The sequence below is a fragment of the Nycticebus coucang genome, chromosome 5 (assembly GCF_027406575.1).
Source record: "Nycticebus coucang isolate mNycCou1 chromosome 5, mNycCou1.pri, whole genome shotgun sequence".
NCBI lineage: Eukaryota > Metazoa > Chordata > Mammalia > Primates > Lorisidae > Nycticebus > Nycticebus coucang.
The window spans coordinates 61475584-61493736 of NC_069784.1; the positions used below are offsets into that span (position 1 = coordinate 61475584).

General features: G+C 38.7%; 1 protein-coding gene and 1 pseudogene across 9 annotated transcripts in view; one reads left to right on the forward strand and one right to left on the reverse strand.

The window, feature by feature from the left end:
• The window catches only part of RARS2 (arginyl-tRNA synthetase 2, mitochondrial), a 114171-nt gene that overhangs the window by 53617 nt on the left and 42401 nt on the right, over window positions 1-18153 (reverse strand). For 7 of the 8 annotated variants that reach the window (XM_053591831.1, XM_053591835.1, XM_053591832.1 and 4 more), the window contains one exon: window positions 9447-9530. The exons of the other annotated variant lie outside the window; for it this stretch is intronic. In XM_053591831.1, the coding sequence (XP_053447806.1) occupies window positions 9447-9530 (84 nt within the window). The remainder of the gene's footprint in view (window positions 1-9446; window positions 9531-18153) is intronic. 8 annotated transcript variants of the gene reach the window in all.
• On the forward strand, window positions 10085-11719 carry LOC128586210 (eukaryotic translation initiation factor 2 subunit 1-like; annotated as a pseudogene). The gene has a single exon (XR_008380204.1). The product of XR_008380204.1 is annotated as a eukaryotic translation initiation factor 2 subunit 1-like (transcript).

Genomic DNA, 18153 nt, shown 5'->3' on the forward strand with positions numbered 1-18153 from the left:
AACGACTCAACCACAGGACTCCTAGAAGTCATCAAAAAATACAGTAATGTTTCAGGATATAAAATCAATGTCCACAAGTCAGTAGCCTTTGTGTACACCAATAACAGTCAAGATGAGAAGCTAATTAAGACACAACTCCCTTCACCATAGTCTCAAAGAAAATGAAATACCTAGGAATATACCTAACGAAGGAGGTGAAGGACCTCTATAAAGAAAACTATGAAATCCTGAGAAAGGAAATAGCAGAGGATATTAACAAATGGAAGAACATACCATGCTCATGGAGGGGAAGAATCAACATTGTTAAAATGTCTGTACTTCCCAAAGCAATCTACCTATTCAATGCCATTCCTATCAAAATACCAACATGGTCCTTTCACGATTTGGAAAAAGTGATTCTGTGTTTTGTATGGAACCGGAAAAAACCCCGTATAGCTAAGGCAGTTCTCTGTAACAAAAATAAAGCTGGGGGCATCAGCATACCAGATTTTAGTCTGTACTACAAAGCCATAGTGCTCAAGACAGCATGGTACTGGCACAAAAACAGAGACATAGACACTTGGAATCGAATTGAAAACCAAGAAATGAAACTAACATTTTACAACCACCTAATCTTTGATAAACCAAAGAAGAACATACCTTGGGGGAAAGACTCCCTATTCAATAAATGGTGTTGGGAGAACTGGATGTCTACATGGAAAAGACTGAAACTGGACCCACACCTTTCCCCACTCACAAAAATTGATTCAAGATGGATAAAGGACTTAAACTTAAGGCATGAAACCATAAAAATCCTCCAAGAAAGCATAGGAAAAACACTGGAAGATATTGGCCTGGGGAAAGACTTCATGAAGAAGACTGCCATGGCAATTGCAACAACAACAAAAATAAACAAATGGGACTTCATTAAACTGAAAAGCTTCTGTACAGCTAAGGAGACAATAACCAAAGCAAAGAGACAACCTACACAATGGGAAAGGATATTTGCATATTTTCAATCAGACAAAAGCTTGATAACTAGGATCTATAGAGAACTCAAATTAATCTACATGAAAAAAGCCAACAATCCCTTATATCAATGGGCAAGAGACATGAATAGAACTTTCTCTAAAGATGACAGACGAATGGCTAAAAAACACATGAAAAAATGTTCATCATCTCTATATATTAGAGAAATGCAAATCAAAACAACCCTGAGATACCATCTAACCCCAGTGAGAATGGCCCACATCACAAAATCTCAAAACTGCAGATGCTGGCGTGGATGTGGAGAGAAGGGAACACTTTTACACTGCTGGTGGGACTGCAAAATAGTACAAGCTTTCTGGAAGGAAGTACTCAAAGCACTCAAGCTAGACCTCCCATTTGATCCTGCAATCCCATTACTGGGCATCTACCCAGAAGGAAAGAAATCCTTTTATCATAAGGACACTTGTACTAGACTGTTTATTGCAGCTCAATTTACAATCGCCAAAATGTGGAAACAGCCTAAATGCCCACCAACCCAGGAATGGATTAACAAGCTGTGGTATATGTATACCATGGAATACTATTCAGCCATTAAAAAAAAAATGGAGACTTTACATCCTTCGTATTAACCTGGATGGACGTGGAAGACATTATTCTTAGTAAAGCATCACAAGAATGGAGAACCATGAATGCTATGTACTCAATTTTGATATTAGGACAATTAATGACAATTATGATTATGGGGGGGGAACAGAATGAGGGAAGGAGGGAGGTGGGTGCGGCCTTGGTGTGTGTCACACTTTATGGGGGCAAGACATGATTGCAAGAGGGACTTTACCTGACAATTGCAATCAGTGTAACCTGGCTTATTGTACCCTCAATGAATCCCCAACAATAAAAAAAAAAAAAAGAAAAAAAAGATGAAAAACATGTAATTAAGTACCTATTTAATACTTAAGTAAAAAACTAACTTACAGAAACTTTCAAAACATATTCCAACTTAATTTTTAGTTATTACATAGAATTATCTTATACTTCACAAAATTCATACTTTATTTTTCGTTAATGCATGAAATTATATTTTTCATTTTTGTAAAATGTTGGATCTTGAAACAATGTGAACGATGTGATTACACTTTTATTGACTTTTATTGTGGTTTTGCTTTCACTCTGAACCTTGAGTCCTAAAAATGTGGTTTACGATATGATTCAGAACTTTATTATTAAACAGATGGTTAAGATGATCACGAAATGGAATGGCAGAGAAGACATAACAATCAACATTTAAGAAGCTTCTAGAGAACTGGGTCTAAGACCAGGTGCTTCCATGGTGTATGTTCTCTTTAAGACTCACTAAGATGGGTGACATTTCCCATTTAATAGAAGAAAAATAAGGTTCAAAAACAGTATATTATCTGCACAAGGAAACAGAAGATAATTTTCACTCACACTGTGCAGTAGGAAATGGAGAAAAATGATTACTATGATACACAGTCATTCAATAGAACAGTGTCTGTCACAGATAAAGGGTTATCTTAACAATGCGATTCCTCCAAGAAGAATACAAGTGGAGGGGTACAAGAACACAAGTGGGGGGAATCCATATTCAGATTACTGAAAATTCTAATTCTACAAATCTTTTTCACCTCCCATCTCTTTTTATACAGAAATGTAGACTCCACAAATTTAACAGCAGTAAGTTAGAATTCTCTTTAACAAATGATCTTCCCCTTCCATTGATACCTCTGGCACAAAGCAAAAAGCACCTTTAATAAAAAACTATCTTATATAGTTCTCCTTATATTTCCAAACTGTCCATTGACAATCTGACTCACCTGCTACCTACCTTTTTTCTCTATTATTTCCACCAAAACTGTTCTCAGAATCAATATTCTAAGTACCAAACTCAGTTGAATACTTATATTTTGTTTAATATATTACATTTATTGATCCATTTCTTTAAAGAAAAAATTTATTTTTTTAAGGGAAGGCTAAAGTCTAAAGTCCCCTTGGTCATCTGTCCATAAGTTCTTTATCCTGGCCTCTTCTTCCCTTCCCCAGGGATAACCTATTTTCGAATATCAACTTAACTGGTGACTATTCCTGTCTCCTTGCAACTCTCCTCCCCTCTTGGCTGTAAAGATACCACATGCTCCTTTTGCTTCTCTGTTTCCTTTGCAGGCTCTTTGACCATCTGCCCTTCATATGCACTCTATGCCGCATTCTTGCTTCTAGCTTCCCCCTTTTAACTTCCAGGTGACTTAAACCTTTCCTAAGGGAAAGGCAGTCAACTACTACTTACCAAACTATTACTGTTGTGCTGCAGATTGATACTTACTGGGCCCATCTCTCGGGCACTTCAAATGCAATATACTTGCTCTTCTTTCTACTGACCATTTCCATGAACTTCACTCCCACTCACCCAGCTAACCAACTCAGAAACCTAGGAGTTCATAACCTCCCTAATCATCTACTAATCTACATATGCTATCTCTTAAATACCATTAATATCCTTCTGGTTTAGGCCCTCATCTATCAGTCATACCACTGCAAAAACAACTACTACAGTTTTATGCCAATAAATGTTGCTTTGGGTCAAAGGTAGACCAAATACATGATGGTGATCCCATAAGATTATAATGGAGCTGAAAAGTTCTTATATCTAGTGATGCCACAGTCATCATGCTGTAATAGCTCAATGCATTACTCACCTGTTTGTGGCAATGCTGCTATAAACACACTGGACTGCCAGTCATATAAAAGTATATAGCACATACAATTATGTATAGTACATAATTCTTGATAATTCTTACTGGTTTATGTATCTACTACACTATACTTTTATCCCTAGATTATATTCCTTCTACTTATTAAAAAAACACCAGTTAACTGTAAAACAAACTCAGGCACTTTGGGAAGTATTCCAGAAAGCATTATTACCACAGGAGATGACAATTCCTTGTGTGTTACTGCCCTCCACGAGATGTGGAGGTGGAAGACAGCGATACTGCTGACCCTAACGTGGGGAGGCCTAGGCTAATGTGTGTGCTGTGTTGTAGTTTTTTTTTTTTTTTTTTTTTTTTTGTGATTTTTTGGCCGGGGCTGGGTTTGAACCCACCACCTCCGGCATATGGGACCAGCGCCCTACGCCTTGAGCCACAGGCACCACCCTGTGTTGTAGTTTTTAACAAAAAAGTTTTTAAGAAGTATTTCACAATAGAACAAAGCTATAAGACATATAAAAGATATAAAAAAAGAAAACATTTTGGTATAGCTGTACATATCCTTGTTTTAAGCTACGTGTTTTTATAAAAGAGTAAAAAAGTTAAACTTAAAAAGTTTATAAAGTAAAAATGTTACAGTAAGCTAAGGGTAATTCATTATTGATGAAGGAAAAATATTTTCATAAAATTAGTATAGCCTAAGTATACAGGGTTTATAAGTCTACAGTAGTGCACAGTAATATCCTAGGCCTTCACATTCTCTCACTGACTCACTCAGAGCAACTTCCAGTCCTGTAAACTACACTGTTAAGTATCCTGTCCAGGTGTACCATTTTTTATCTTTTATCTCGTATTTTCACTGTTCTTTTTCTGTTTAGATAAGTTGGAATACACAAATACTTACCACTGTGTTACAATCACCTACACTATAGTATTCAATTTGGAATTAGCAGTATTTAATTCAGGTTTGCAGCCTTGGAACAATAGGCTATGCTATGCCATATAGCATAGGTGTATAGTAGGCTACCACCTATGTTTGTTTAAGTACCCAGTATGTTTATACAATAAAATCACCTACAGTCACATTTCTCAAAATGTATCCCCATTGTTTCGTAATGCACGACTACACAACAAAACACCACCTATCTTTTTATATAACACACGTTTAATCAAATGTGTATTTTTATTCAAACTCTTCAGTGATTTTCTACCATTTAAAAGATTTTACCTGGGCCAGGCCCAGTGGCTCAGACCTGTAATCTTAGCACTCTAGGAGGCCGAGGCAGGGTGATTGTCTGAGCTCAGGAATTTGAGACCAGCCTAAGCCACAGTGAGACTCTGTGTCTAAAAACAGCTGGGTGTCGTGGAGGGCACCTGTGGTCCCACCTGCTTGAGAGGCTAAGGCAAGATAACTTGAGCCCAGGAGTTTGAGGTTGCTGTGAGCTATGATGCCACAGAACCCTATGAAGTGTGACAAAGTGAGACTCTGTCTTGGTGGGGGAGTAGATTTCACCTATTTTGGATCTGTATAGACATATCACCTTTTAAAACTTCAATGAAATTTTTTATTAAAAGGCACATTGTAAAATCCATAAAAATAAAAAGTTAGAAGCGCTAGGTTTTTATGCAGTAAATATCTACTAAAATAAAATGCATTTCATTGGTGTACTACCAAAAATTATCACATATGCTGATCATGTACATAACATGAAAAATAATAACTTACAGGAAAAAGCTGAAACTCTTGGGCAGAGAATATAAGGCTTTTCATACTAATTTCTTATCCTCTGCCATGCCATCCTATGGGCAAAGCGTATTCAACCATTTGCTAATTTCCAGACAAAGCCACGTTCTTGACTGACTATACTCCTCCCCAAGCTGTCCCCTCTGCTTATAATGCATGTCCTTGAATATTTCAGGTGTATTTTTCATCTTCATTCCTATCCAAGGTTATGCCTTTTCTCCTCCAGGAAGACCTTTCTGTACACTGAGAGTGTATCTTATACATGCCTTCATATATTCAATAATATTATTGCACCCATCACGTTACACTTACGAGTTTTTTTAATGCTTTCCTTTTAGATCATAAGCTCCTTTGGACTAGGATCCAAACCATTTTATCTTTAGATTTTAGTAATATAGTTCCTGGTAAACAATAGTAACGAGATTTATAAAATTAGTGGCACACAGATAAAAGGATTTTACTAAAGAATTTCAGTGGGCTACTAAAGTTCCCTAATATTCCAATAGATTAATAAGCTAGAGACCCATCTATTTAACAATATGCATGTTTAAATGTAAGACATACTCTGAATCTAAGTATTGGTGCATAATGGGCTTTTAATCAGAAATGAAATCTTTCAAAGTTTTCAATTTTTGGAGCACTTTAGCAAATTAATGAATATTCAAATTAACTGGCTGATACCTTGTCTATTAAAAGTAATAGATAATTTTTTTTATTCTTTTTTTTTGTAATTTTTTTGGCTGGGGCTGGGTTTGAACCCACCACTTCCGGTATATGGGGCTAAGGCCCTACTCCTTGAGCCACAGGTGCTGCCCAAGATGATTATTTATTTTTATTATTTATTTATTTTTTCTGAGACAGAGTCTCACTATGTTGCCCTCCGCAGAGTGCTGTAGTGTCATAGCTCACAGCAATCTCCAACTCTTGGGCTCAAGTGATTCTCTTGCCTCAGCCTCCCAAGTAGCTGGGACTACGTGTGCCTGCTAGAACATCTAGCTATTTTTAAAGACGAGGTCTTGCTTTGGCTCAGGCTGGTCTCGAACCTGTGAACTCAAGCAATCCACCCACCTCGGCCTCCCAGACTGCTAGGATTACAGGCATGAGCCACCACACCCACACACTAATAGCTGATTTTCATGATTTCAACTATGTTGATTATTTCTACATGGTTCAGATCAGGACTTTTAAAGAAGCTATCACTACCTACCTATTTGCCTAATCAATTCTTTGGTCAGTAGCTGAAAAGTGCTTAAAGTTATTCATTCTTTTCAAGTGCTTATAGAACCATGTGTGATTTGAATGTTTCCAGTCTATGGGAAAACACTCCATTAATGAAAGAACCAGAGCAGAACTAGAGCCATTTAAAAATTAGTCTCTCCTTTTTTTAAAAAAAAACTTTTGGTAGAGTATGCAAAGTTGAATCTGGCAAATAAAAAAATGTGTGTGAAATAAAATAACATTATTCACTGTTTTTTTTTTTTTTTTTTGAGACAGAGTCTCACTTTGTCACCCCTGTTAAAGGGCTATGTTGTCATAGCTCACAGCAACCTCAGACTCATAGGCTCAAGTGATTCTCTTGCCTCAGCCTCCAAAGTAGCTGAAACTACAGGCACCCACCACAACACCCAGGTTATTTTTTTGTGGAGATGGGGTCGGGCTGGTCTCTAACTCGTGAGCTCAGGTGATCCGCCTGCCTCAGCCTCCCAGAGTGCTAGGATTACAGGCATGAGCCAGCATGGCTGGTCTTTCACTGAATATTTTTGAGACATACCTAAGAAAATAGGGTTTTATCTACATTTTTCCTGTTTCGTTAAAATTATATTTTCTTTTTTCCCTCTTTTTTTGGCCGGGGCTGGGTTTGAACCCACCACCTCTGGTATATGGAGTCGGTGCTCTACTCCTTTTGAGCCACAGGCGCCACCCTTCTTTTTTCCCTCTTAAACAGGTGTGGTGGCGGGTGCCTGTAGGCCCAGCTACTCAGGAGGCTGAGTCAGGAAGATCGTTTGAGCCCAGGAGTTTGAGATTGCAGTGAGCTATTGTGATGTCACTGCACTTTGCCCAGGGTGATAGACTTTGTCTAAAAAAAAAAAAAAAATTAGGCTAATTAACAAGAGAACAATGAAAAGCAGAGGGGAAAATCAGAGGACTCCTCGGGGAAGGTAGGATATTTTAAGTTTTTAAAGTTGTTATTAAGAAATAAGATGAGTGAAGAAAACACCAATAGGGATGAAACTAAGAGGGAAAAAAAGTTTACCAATTTAACTCACTGGTTTGCTAAGCTGACATGAAATGCTGTTAAGAGTTCAGCAGGTGGTAGGTGATTTTTAGCAAGCTCAAAACAAATGTCCTTCTTGTCTCTGTGTGGCTGATTTTGGCTAACTAATTTACTGAATTAGAGAAGAATAAAGTTCAAAGATCTAGAAACAAGAATGAAATACTAACTCTCCTTCTGAAGAATCACAGAACCAATAGGAAAAGGCCTGTGAAATATACAACCTTGGTTAGAGACTATATTATTAGAAATATTGGTTTATAGCTCTTTTTTAATTCAAGATTTCGACATTTGGCGGTACCCGTAGCTCAGGGGGAAGAGCACCAGCCACATACACTGAGGTTAGGCGGTTTGAACCTGGTCCAGGCCAGCTAAACAGCAATGACAACTGCAACAAAAAATAGCTGGGCGTTGGGGCAGGCACTGTAGTCCTAGCTACTTGGGAGGCTGAGGCAAGAGAATTGCTTAATTCCAAGTTTGAGATTGCTATGAGCTGTGAGGCCATAGGACTCTACTGAGGGTGACATAGTGAGACTCCATCTCAAAAAAAAAAAAAGATTTCAACATTTACCAAGCCTCATCAACCCAGCACTGGGATATATTTCTTTTTAAAAACATAATAATAGGCCAATGTATATATTACATTTTAAAATTCAATTGAGATGAAATTCTCAATGAAAGATTCCATACCACTTCCTATCATCTAGGATTATCTATCCACCAATTTCCCATTTGAATGAGACCTACAACTTAAGAGATTTCTTCAATCTCTCCAGATCATCCTGATTTCTTCATCTCTGAACTTTCTTATGCTTACTGTATCAACTACCTTTGTTTTAATTTTTATTGTTTTATTAAGAGAAGCAGTTGTTTCATGGTTTCTTCTGTATGAATCTTATGCTCTTAACAGATTACAAGTCGCTAAAGAAAAAGAAACCAGTGGTACCTTTCTTGTATTCAATGTAGATTCCATTTATTCATTCAATAAATAGTTACCTAGCACCCACTAAACACCAGGAATTGTGCTTGGAACTGGAAATGCAATACTGAGAACAGATGTTACAAGCCCTAATGGAAATGAGAGTTTAAAGGGCAAGAGGCATCATTCAAATAAATGAATGTAAAATAGTGATTAGGTTCTGCAAAAGAGAGACACAGTCATGTGTTACTTACAATGGGGACACATTCTGAGAAATGCACCTGTCCTTAGGCAATTCTGTCATTATGGAAACATTACAGAGGGTACTGTACTTATATAAACCCACATAATACAGACTACTACACACCTAGGCTATCTGGCATAGCCTATTTCTTCTTATGTAGCACAGGCTACAAACCTGTATAGCATGTTATTATACCCAATACCTTACGTAACACAATGATAAATATTTGTCTATCTAATATCTAGAAAGGGTACAGTAACAGTTAAGGTATTAGGATCTTATGAGACCACTGTCTTACTTTCAGTCCACTGCTGACTGAAACAATGTTATGTGGTACGTGACTATACAGTGTTAGGAGATCATATTAACTGGAGGAGTCAAAAGACATTGCCTAGGAAATATCAAGATCTGAAGGATAAGTAGGTGCTAACTCGTGGTAGCACTCCAGACAGGGAGATCTGTGTATACAAAGGTTTTGAGGTAAGAGGAGACACAATGCCTTTAAGTACTGAAGGAAGGCCACAGTGGCTAGAGCAGAGTGAAAGCATAATGGCTAGATAATAACCCATTCTTACCTTTGTTAACAGCTCTCTGTTTATTTTGAAATTTACAGTCCCTTTATCAGTGCTGATTTCACTCACCACTGTATCACATCTTAACTGAAAAGATAATAAACCACATAAAATAGTCATGTTATATGAAAGGCCCAATAAGATAATGTAGTTCTATACTATAAAATTGGTTTACAAAGTCAGCAGGTTAAGTCATCTACACCTGGACCTGAGTTTTAGCCAATATCTTTGGTTCCATAATTCTATTTAGGTAAACACATTTCTTTTTGTTTCCTGACTAGAATGCTGTTCTGGATTTAGAGACTCTCTCTTCCTTTCCCTCCCAACTCAAATTGTACATATTAACAGGGAAGAAAGAACACCACTCTAGTCTCACTGTCTACTCTGATACGCAATGCATACCTTTTATCTTACCCGCCTTTTAGGAGAGTTTCAAGGCTCATGTTAAAGCATCAACAGATAAATACGGCAGAATCTCTGTAAGCTGACCACCCAAGGACTGGTCAGCATATGGAGGTGGTCAACATAAGCAACTAGGCCTGCTGTCCTGATGTGTACATGGGATGCACATCTGGTCTGGGTGGTCAACTATGGAGGTTCTACTATAATTTGTCTTCTATGAACATGCTTTCACTTTTTAACTTACTAGATGCCCCAAAACCCTGATATACCCATGGAACTTGAAGAGATACCTATTGTCACTGATGAGTTACTAGTCTTTGTTTTTAAGAACTTAGAAGAAAGGGGCGCGCTGCGAGGTGGTTCCGCATGCGCCGTGGGGTTGAGCGAAGCGCACGCTGAAGAGGACGGCTCGTTCGGGTGTGTTGGATCTGATCTTAGCAGTTGAAGAGCACGGCGCAGGACCCCAGCGCATGTTTCACACACAAACCTCAGAAAGCCGGCTCTAAGTTGTAGATTTTATCAACACAAATTTCCTGAGGTGGAAGATGTAGTGATGGTGAATGTAAGATCTATTGCTGAGATGCGGGCTTATGTAAGCCTGCTGGAGTACAACAACATCGAAGGCATGATTCTTCTTAGTGAATTATCCAGGAGACATATCCGTTCTATAAACAAACTCATCCGAATTGGCAGGAATGAATGTGTGGTTGTCATTAGGGTGGACAAAGAAAAAGGATATATTGATTTGTCAAAAAGAAGAGTTTCTCCAGAAGAAGCAATCAAATGTGAAGACAAATTCACAAAGTCTAAAACTGTTTATAGCATTCTTCGTTATGTTGCTGAGGTGTTAAAATACACCAAAGATGAGTAGTTGGAAAGCCTGTTACAGAGGACTGCATGGGTCTTTCATGACAAGTATAAGAGACCCGGATACGGTGCCTATGATGCGTTTAAGCATGCAGTCTCAGACCCATCTATCTTGGATAGCTTAGATTTGAATGAAGATGAACGGGAAATACTCATTAACAATATTAATAGGCATTTTACCCCACAAGCTGTCAAAATTCAAGCAGATATTGAAGTGGCTTGTTATGGTTATGAAGGCATTGATGCTGTAAAAGAAACCCTGAGAGCAGGTTTGGATTGTTCTACGGAAACCATGCAAAACCAAAATTAATCTAATAGCTCCTCCTTGGTATGTGATGACTACAACAACTCTGGAGAGAACAGAAGGCCTTTCTGCTCTCAATCAAGCTATGGCTATTATCAAAGAAAAGATTGAGGAAAAGAGGGGTGTGCTCAATGTTCAAATGGAGCCCAAACTGGTCACAGATACAGACGAGACTGAACTTGCCAGGCAGCTGGAGAGGCTTGAAAGAGAAAATGCCGAAGTGGATGGAGATGATGATGCAGAAGAAATGGAAGCCAAAGCTGAAGATTAACTTGTGGGAAACAGAGTCCAATTTAAGGAACACAGAGCAGCCCCTTCTGGCTGAAAACCCTAGACTTGAAAGTTTTCCAGTATTGAAAACTTCAAAACGAAATATTTTTTATTTCCAAGCATTTAAATCTTCTAACAGACCAGAACATGAAATGCCATCTGAAATGTCAGCTGATTTCACACAATAGCTCCAACACATTGAGCAGTTTTTAAGAGAGTGGCCTAATTTCACTAGAGGCAAATCTTTAAGACCAGTCCTAAAATTGGGCTTGTGATTTCCATTTCTGATGTCTCCAGATTGACACCCCTTTGTAGTTCAGTCCCTCTATGAGATTCATCAGGGGCACCCAAAGCAAGCAGTCCCAATCTTTCTATATAAACTGTATTCAAGCAAATATCAAATAAATTTCTGGGATATTTAAAAAAAAAAAAAGAACTTAGAAGAAAGGGAAAAAAGGAACTAAATACTATAATTTGAATGATTCTACTTGTGTACTTCCTGATAGAACTCTGAAGTGACTTTATGATCAAATAAAATATTTGATAAGCTACCAATGCTCCTTTATCACACTTATTCTTTCATTACACATCTTTCTCTATAATGACTTTCATTGATCCGATTCTTCACTTATCAGATACTTTTTTTTTTTTCCTTTTTTTTTTTTTATTAAATCATAACTGTATACATTGATATGATCACGGGGTATCATACACTCGCTTCATAGACCATTTGACACATTTTTATCACAGTGGTTAACATAGGCTTTCTGGCGTTATCTCAGTTACTGTGCCAAAACATTTACATTCTACATTTACCAAGTTTCGCAAATACCCCTGTAAGATGCACCAAAGGTGTGATCCCACCGATCCCCCTCCCTCTACCCACCCCCCCTTCCCACTTCCCCCTATTGCTAAGTTGTAGCTGGGTTATAGCTTTCATGTGAGAGTCCCAAATTAGTTTCATAGTAGGGCTGTGTACATTGGGTACTTTTTCTTCCATTCTTGGGATACTTTACTAAGAAGAATGTGTTCCAGCTCCATCCATGTAAACATGAAAGAGGTAAAGTCTCCATCTTTCTTTAAGGCTGCATAGTATTCCATGGTATACATATACCACAATTTATTAATCCATTCGTGGATCGATGGGCACTTGGGCTTTTTCCATGACTTAGCTATTATGAATTGGGCTGCAATAAACATTCTGGTACAAATATCTTTGTTATGTTGTGATTTTTGGTCTTCTGGGTATAGGCCCAGCAGAGGAATTACAGGATTGAATGGCAGATCTATTTTTAGATCTCTGAGTGTTCTCCATATCTCTTTCCAAAAGGAATGTATTAATTTGCATTCCCACCAGCAGTGCAGAAGTGTTCCCTTTTCTCCGCATCCACGCCAACATCTCTGGTCTTGAGATTTTGTGATATAGGCTAGTCTCATTGGAGTTAGATGATATCTCAAGGTAGTTTTGATTTGCGCTTCTCTGATGATTAAAGATGATGAGCATTTTTTCATATGTCTGAAGGCCTTGCGCCTGTCTTCTTCAGAGAAGTTTCTCTTCAAATCCCTTGCCCAGCCTGCGATGGAATCCCTTGTTTTTTTCTTGCTGATGCGTTTGAGTTCTCTGTGGATTCTGGTTATTAAACCTTTGTCAGAGATATACCCTGCAAATATCTTCTCCCATTCTGAGGGCTGTCTGCTTGCTCTGCTTACTGTGTTCTTAGCTGTGCAGAAGCTTTTTAGTTTCATCAAGTCCCAGTAGTGTATTTTTGAAGCTGCTTCAATTGCCCGGGGGGTTCTCCTCATGAAATACTCACCCAGACCAATTTCTTCAAGGGTTTTCCCTGCATTCTCCTCTAGTATTTTTATAGTTTCATGCTTTAAGTTTAAATCTTTAATCCAATGAGAGTCTATCTTAGTTAATGGTGAAAGGTGTGGGTCCAATTTCAGTCTTCTGCAGGTTGCCAGCCAGTTCACCAAGCACCATTTGTTAAATAGGGAATCTTTTCCCCACTGAATGTTTTTAATTGGCTTGTCAAAAATCAAATAGCGGTAAGTAGCTGGATTCATCTCTTGGTTCTCTATTCTGTTCCAGATATCTACTTCTCTGTTTTTGTGCCAATACCATGCTGTTTTGATCACTATCGATTTGTAGTAAAGTCTGAGGTCTGGTAGTGTGATTCCTCCTGTTTTGTTTTTGTTTCTGAGTAATGTCTTGGCCATTTGAGGTTTTTTCTGATTCCATATAAAACGAAGTAATGTTTTTTCAAGATCTTTAAAATATGACAATGGAGCTTTAATAGGGAGTGCGTTGAAATTATATATTGCTTTGGGTAGTATGGACATTTTGATAATGTTGATTCTTCCCAGCCATGAGCATGGTATGTTTTTCCATTTGTTAACATTTTCAGCTATTTCTTTTCTTAGAGTTTCATAGTTCTCTTTATAGAGATCTTTCACGTCTTTTGTTAGGTAAATTACCAAATATTTCATCTTCTTTGGCACTACTGTGAATGGGATAGAGTCCTTAACTGCTTTTTCAACTTGACTGTTGTTGGTGTATATAAAGGCTACCAATTTATGAATGTTGATTTTGTAACCTGAGACGCTTCTGTATTCCTTAATCACTTCTAGGAGTTTTGTAGTAGAGTCCCTAGTGTTTTCCAGATACACAATCATCATCTGCGAAGAGCGAAAGTTTGATCTCTTCTGACCCTATATGGATACCCTTGATCGCCTTTTCTTCCCTAATTGCGGTGGCTAAAACTTCCATTACAATGTTGAAAAGCAATGGAGACAATGGGCAGCCTTGTCTGGTTCCTGATCTGAGTGGAAATGATTCCAATTTAACTCCATTCAATATGATATTGGCTGTGGGTTTGCTGTAGATAGCCTCTATCAGTTTAAGAAAAGTCCCTTCTAGACCAATTTTCTTGAGTGTTCTGATCATGAAGGGATGCTGGATATTATCAAAAGCTTTTTCTGCATCAATTGAGAGAATCATATGGTCTTTGTTTTTTAATTTGTTTATGTGCTGAATTACATTTATAGATTTACGTATATTGAACCAGGCTTGAGACCCTGGGATAAAACCAACTTGGTCATGATGTATAATTTGTTTGATGTGTTGCTGGATTCTGTTTGTTAGGATCTTGTTGAATATTTTTGCATCTATATTCATTAGTGATATTGGTCTATAATTTTCTTTTCTTGTTGGGTCTTTTCCTGGTTTGGGGATCAGGGTGATGTTTGCTTCATAGAAAGTGTTGGGTAGTCTTCCTTCTTTTTCTACATTTTGGAACAGGTTGAGTAATATAGGTACTAATTCCTCTTTAAAGGTTTGGTAGAATTCTGACGTGAAACCATCTGGTCCCGGGCTTTTCTTTTTAGGGAGGTTTTGTATAGTTGATGCTATTTCTGAACTTGATATGGGTCTGTTCAACATTTCTACTTGATTCTGGTTAAGTCTTGGAAGGTGGCGTGCTTCCAAGTATCAGTCTATTTCCTTCAGATTTTCATATTTCTGAGAATAAAGTTTCTTGTAATATTCATTAAGGATTTTTTGGATTTCTGATGAGTCTGTGGTTATTTCGTCTTTGTTGTTTCTGATTGATGATATTAGGGATTTTACTCTTTTTTTCCTGATTAGGTTGGCCAGAGGTTTATCTATTTTATTGACCTTTTCAAAAAACCAGTTTTTTGATTTATTGATCTGTTGTATTATTCTTTTGTTTTCAATTTCATTTAATTCTGCTCTAATTTTGGTTATTTCTTTTCTTCTACTGGGTTTGGGGTTGGAATGTTCTTCCTTTTCCAGTTGCGTGAGATGTCCCATTAAGTTGTTAACTTCCTCTCTTTCCGTTCTCTTGAGGAAGGCTTGCAGTGCTATAAATTTCCCTCTTAGAACTGCCTTTGCGGTGTGCCAGAGGTTCTGATAGTTTGTGTCTTCATTGTCGTTTCGTTCCATAAAATTGGCGATTTCTTTCTTAATCTCATCTCTGACCCAGCTATCATTCAGCATAAGGTTATTTAACTTCCATGTTTTTGTATGGGTATGCAGATTCCTGTTGTTACTCAATTCAAGTTTTATTCCATGATGGTCCGAGAAGATGCGTGGAATAATTTCTATTCCTTTAAATTTACTGAGGTTAGACTTGTGACCTAAAATGTGGTCAATTTTGGAGTAAGTTCCGTGGGCTGATGAGAAGTATGTGTATTCAGTTTTGTTGGGATGAAATACTCTGTAGATGTGTGCTAAATCTAAATATTGGATGGTTAGGTTTAAATCTAAGATTTCTTTGCTCAGCTTCTTTCTGGAGGATCGATCCAACACTGCCAAGGGAGTGTTGAAATCTCCGACGATTATGGAGCTGGAGGAAATCAAGTTACTCATGTCTGTTAGAGTTTCTCTTATAAATTGAGGTGCATTCTGGTTGGGTGCATAGATATTAATAATTGAGATCTCATCATATTGAGTATTACCCTGAACAAATATGAAGTGACCATTCTTGTCCTTCCTTACTTTTGATGTTTTAAAGCCTACTGTATCTGCAAATAAAATTGCAACACCTGCTTTTTTCTGATTACCATTTGCCTGAAATATGGATGACCATCCTTTCACCCTGAGTCTGTATTTGTCTTTTAAGTTGAGATGTGACTCTTGTATGCAACAAATATCTGGCTTGAGTTTTTGTATCCAGTCAGCTAACCTATGCCTCTTTAGAGGACAGTTTAAGCCATTCACATTGATGGAGAGTATTGATAAGTCTGGTGGAATTTTGGGTATCGAGTTTTTCAAAGGTCCAGTGGACATTTTTAATCCTTTCGCCAGTGTGGAAGTTGGAGTTTGATCCGAAGTTACTGAGTCAGTTTACTTTTGTGGTGTAGGACTGGGTTGGTCATTGTGGAGGATAGGTCTGAGAATATCCTGAAGAGCTGGTTTACTTATGGCAAATTTTTTCAACATATGAATGTCATTGAAGTATTTAATTTCTCCATCATAGATGAAACTCAGTTTAGCTGGATACAAGATCCTGGGTGGAAAATTTTTTTGCTTTAGGAGATTAAAAAGTTGATGACCAGCCTCTTCTGGCTTGAAAAGTTTCAGCAGAGAGATCTGCAGTTATTCTAATATTCTTACCTTTGTACGTTATAGTTTTCTTTCGCCGGGCTGCTTTGAGAATCTTCTCTTTCATGTTAACTTTAGTGAAGCTAATTATGATATGTCTGGGAGATGACTGATTGGGGTTGAATCGTGCTGGGGTTCTGAAGCTGTCTGCTATCTGAATTTCAGATTCTCTAGGCATGTCTGGAAATTTTCTTTTATAATTTCATGCAGAAGGGCCTCTGTGCCCTTGGAGGCGACTTCATCATTCTCAGAAATTCCTATTATCCTTATGTTGCTTTTTTTTGAATTATCTGAGAGTTCTCTGAGTGAGTGATCCATTTTGGCTCTCCATTTCTCTTCCTCTTTGAGAGATTGGGAGCGTTCGAAGACTTTATCTTCAGAAATCCTTTCTGACTTTATCGTCAGAAATCCTTTCTTCTGCTTGCTCCATTCTGTTACTGAGGGATTCTACTGTATTTTTCATATCTTTGAGGGCTGTAAATTCTTGCTTCAGTGTGTCTAAGTCTTTGGTGGTTTTGTCTTTAAATTCGTTAAATTCTTGAGACAATTTTTGAATTTCTCCTCGGATTCCTAATTCCATTTTATTAATCTTGTCTGCCATCCAAATTCTGAATTCGATTTCTGACATCTCAGCCAGTTGTTTATGAATGGGATCTTCAATCACATCTGCCGTGTCTTTTCTTGGGGGGGTTGATCTATTCTGGTTATTCATGTTACCAGAGTTTTTCCGCTGATTCCGCCCCATGGTTATTTTACTCCCTTTGGTTTTTCCCCTGGGGTTTTATCGAGGGCCCGTACAGTGTTGTGGCCTGAGAAACTGGGGTCCTGTCTGGTGTGGTGGAGCAAAGTGGTTCTGTCTTGTTTTCAGCTGGTTTCTGTTCGATCCTATTGCAACTTCTACTCTGGCTTGAAGTCTCAGCTGTGTGGAAAAATCAGCAATTAAGTCACCCCGCCTGCCCACCTCTGGCCCCAGGTGGAAAAGGAGAATCAACCTGCCTACAACTGTAGACACAGGGCACCGCCTGAAAAGTCCTCAGTCTATTAGCCCAGTTCAAAAGGTCCAAATCAACTGTGTCAACTGGCACTTGTCTCGGGTGAGAGAGTTCAAGAGGTCTCTGGGAACTGGATCACAGGGGCCTGGTGACTCCTCTGACACGGCTCACCCCAGTGCAGCGTGGAGTCAGGAGGAGCCATCCCGCAAACAGAGCAGTCTAGGAAGGTTGACGTCTCCTTCCCCACTTTGCCCCTTCGTCAGACCCAGTCACTGGTATCTCTGCAGATGGCTAACCCAGTTGCCTGCAGTGAACAGACACTCCAGGGGTTTGCACCTGCCTGAATCGCAAGGAAGTCTGCCAGGCCCCCGTAGACTGCCGCTATCTAGCAGGAGGAGATGGGGCCTGACATCTATGAGTGTTTGATGCAGGTGATGGGAGGAGGTGTTCACTCAGGCTTAGCCCCGTCCCTGATGGATGCTGCTAACAGAACAGAACAGAACAGACAACTTCGTGGGGTTCTGTCTCTGTTCCTGTCGAAATCGCCTACAGAAGACGAGCTGTTTTGAGTTCAAACGTCTTTGGTGTTGGAGGTTGAGTCCGATCACCTCTCTGGGTCGGCCCCGCCCTGGAAGCTTCCCGGATTTGTGAGCAGTGTCAGGAAATCCCCCGCTCACACTGGCCTCCTCTGGTTGCCCAGGGAGACAGGGGTTGTGGCCTCAGAATATCCAGAAGTGAGCGTTCTGCCGT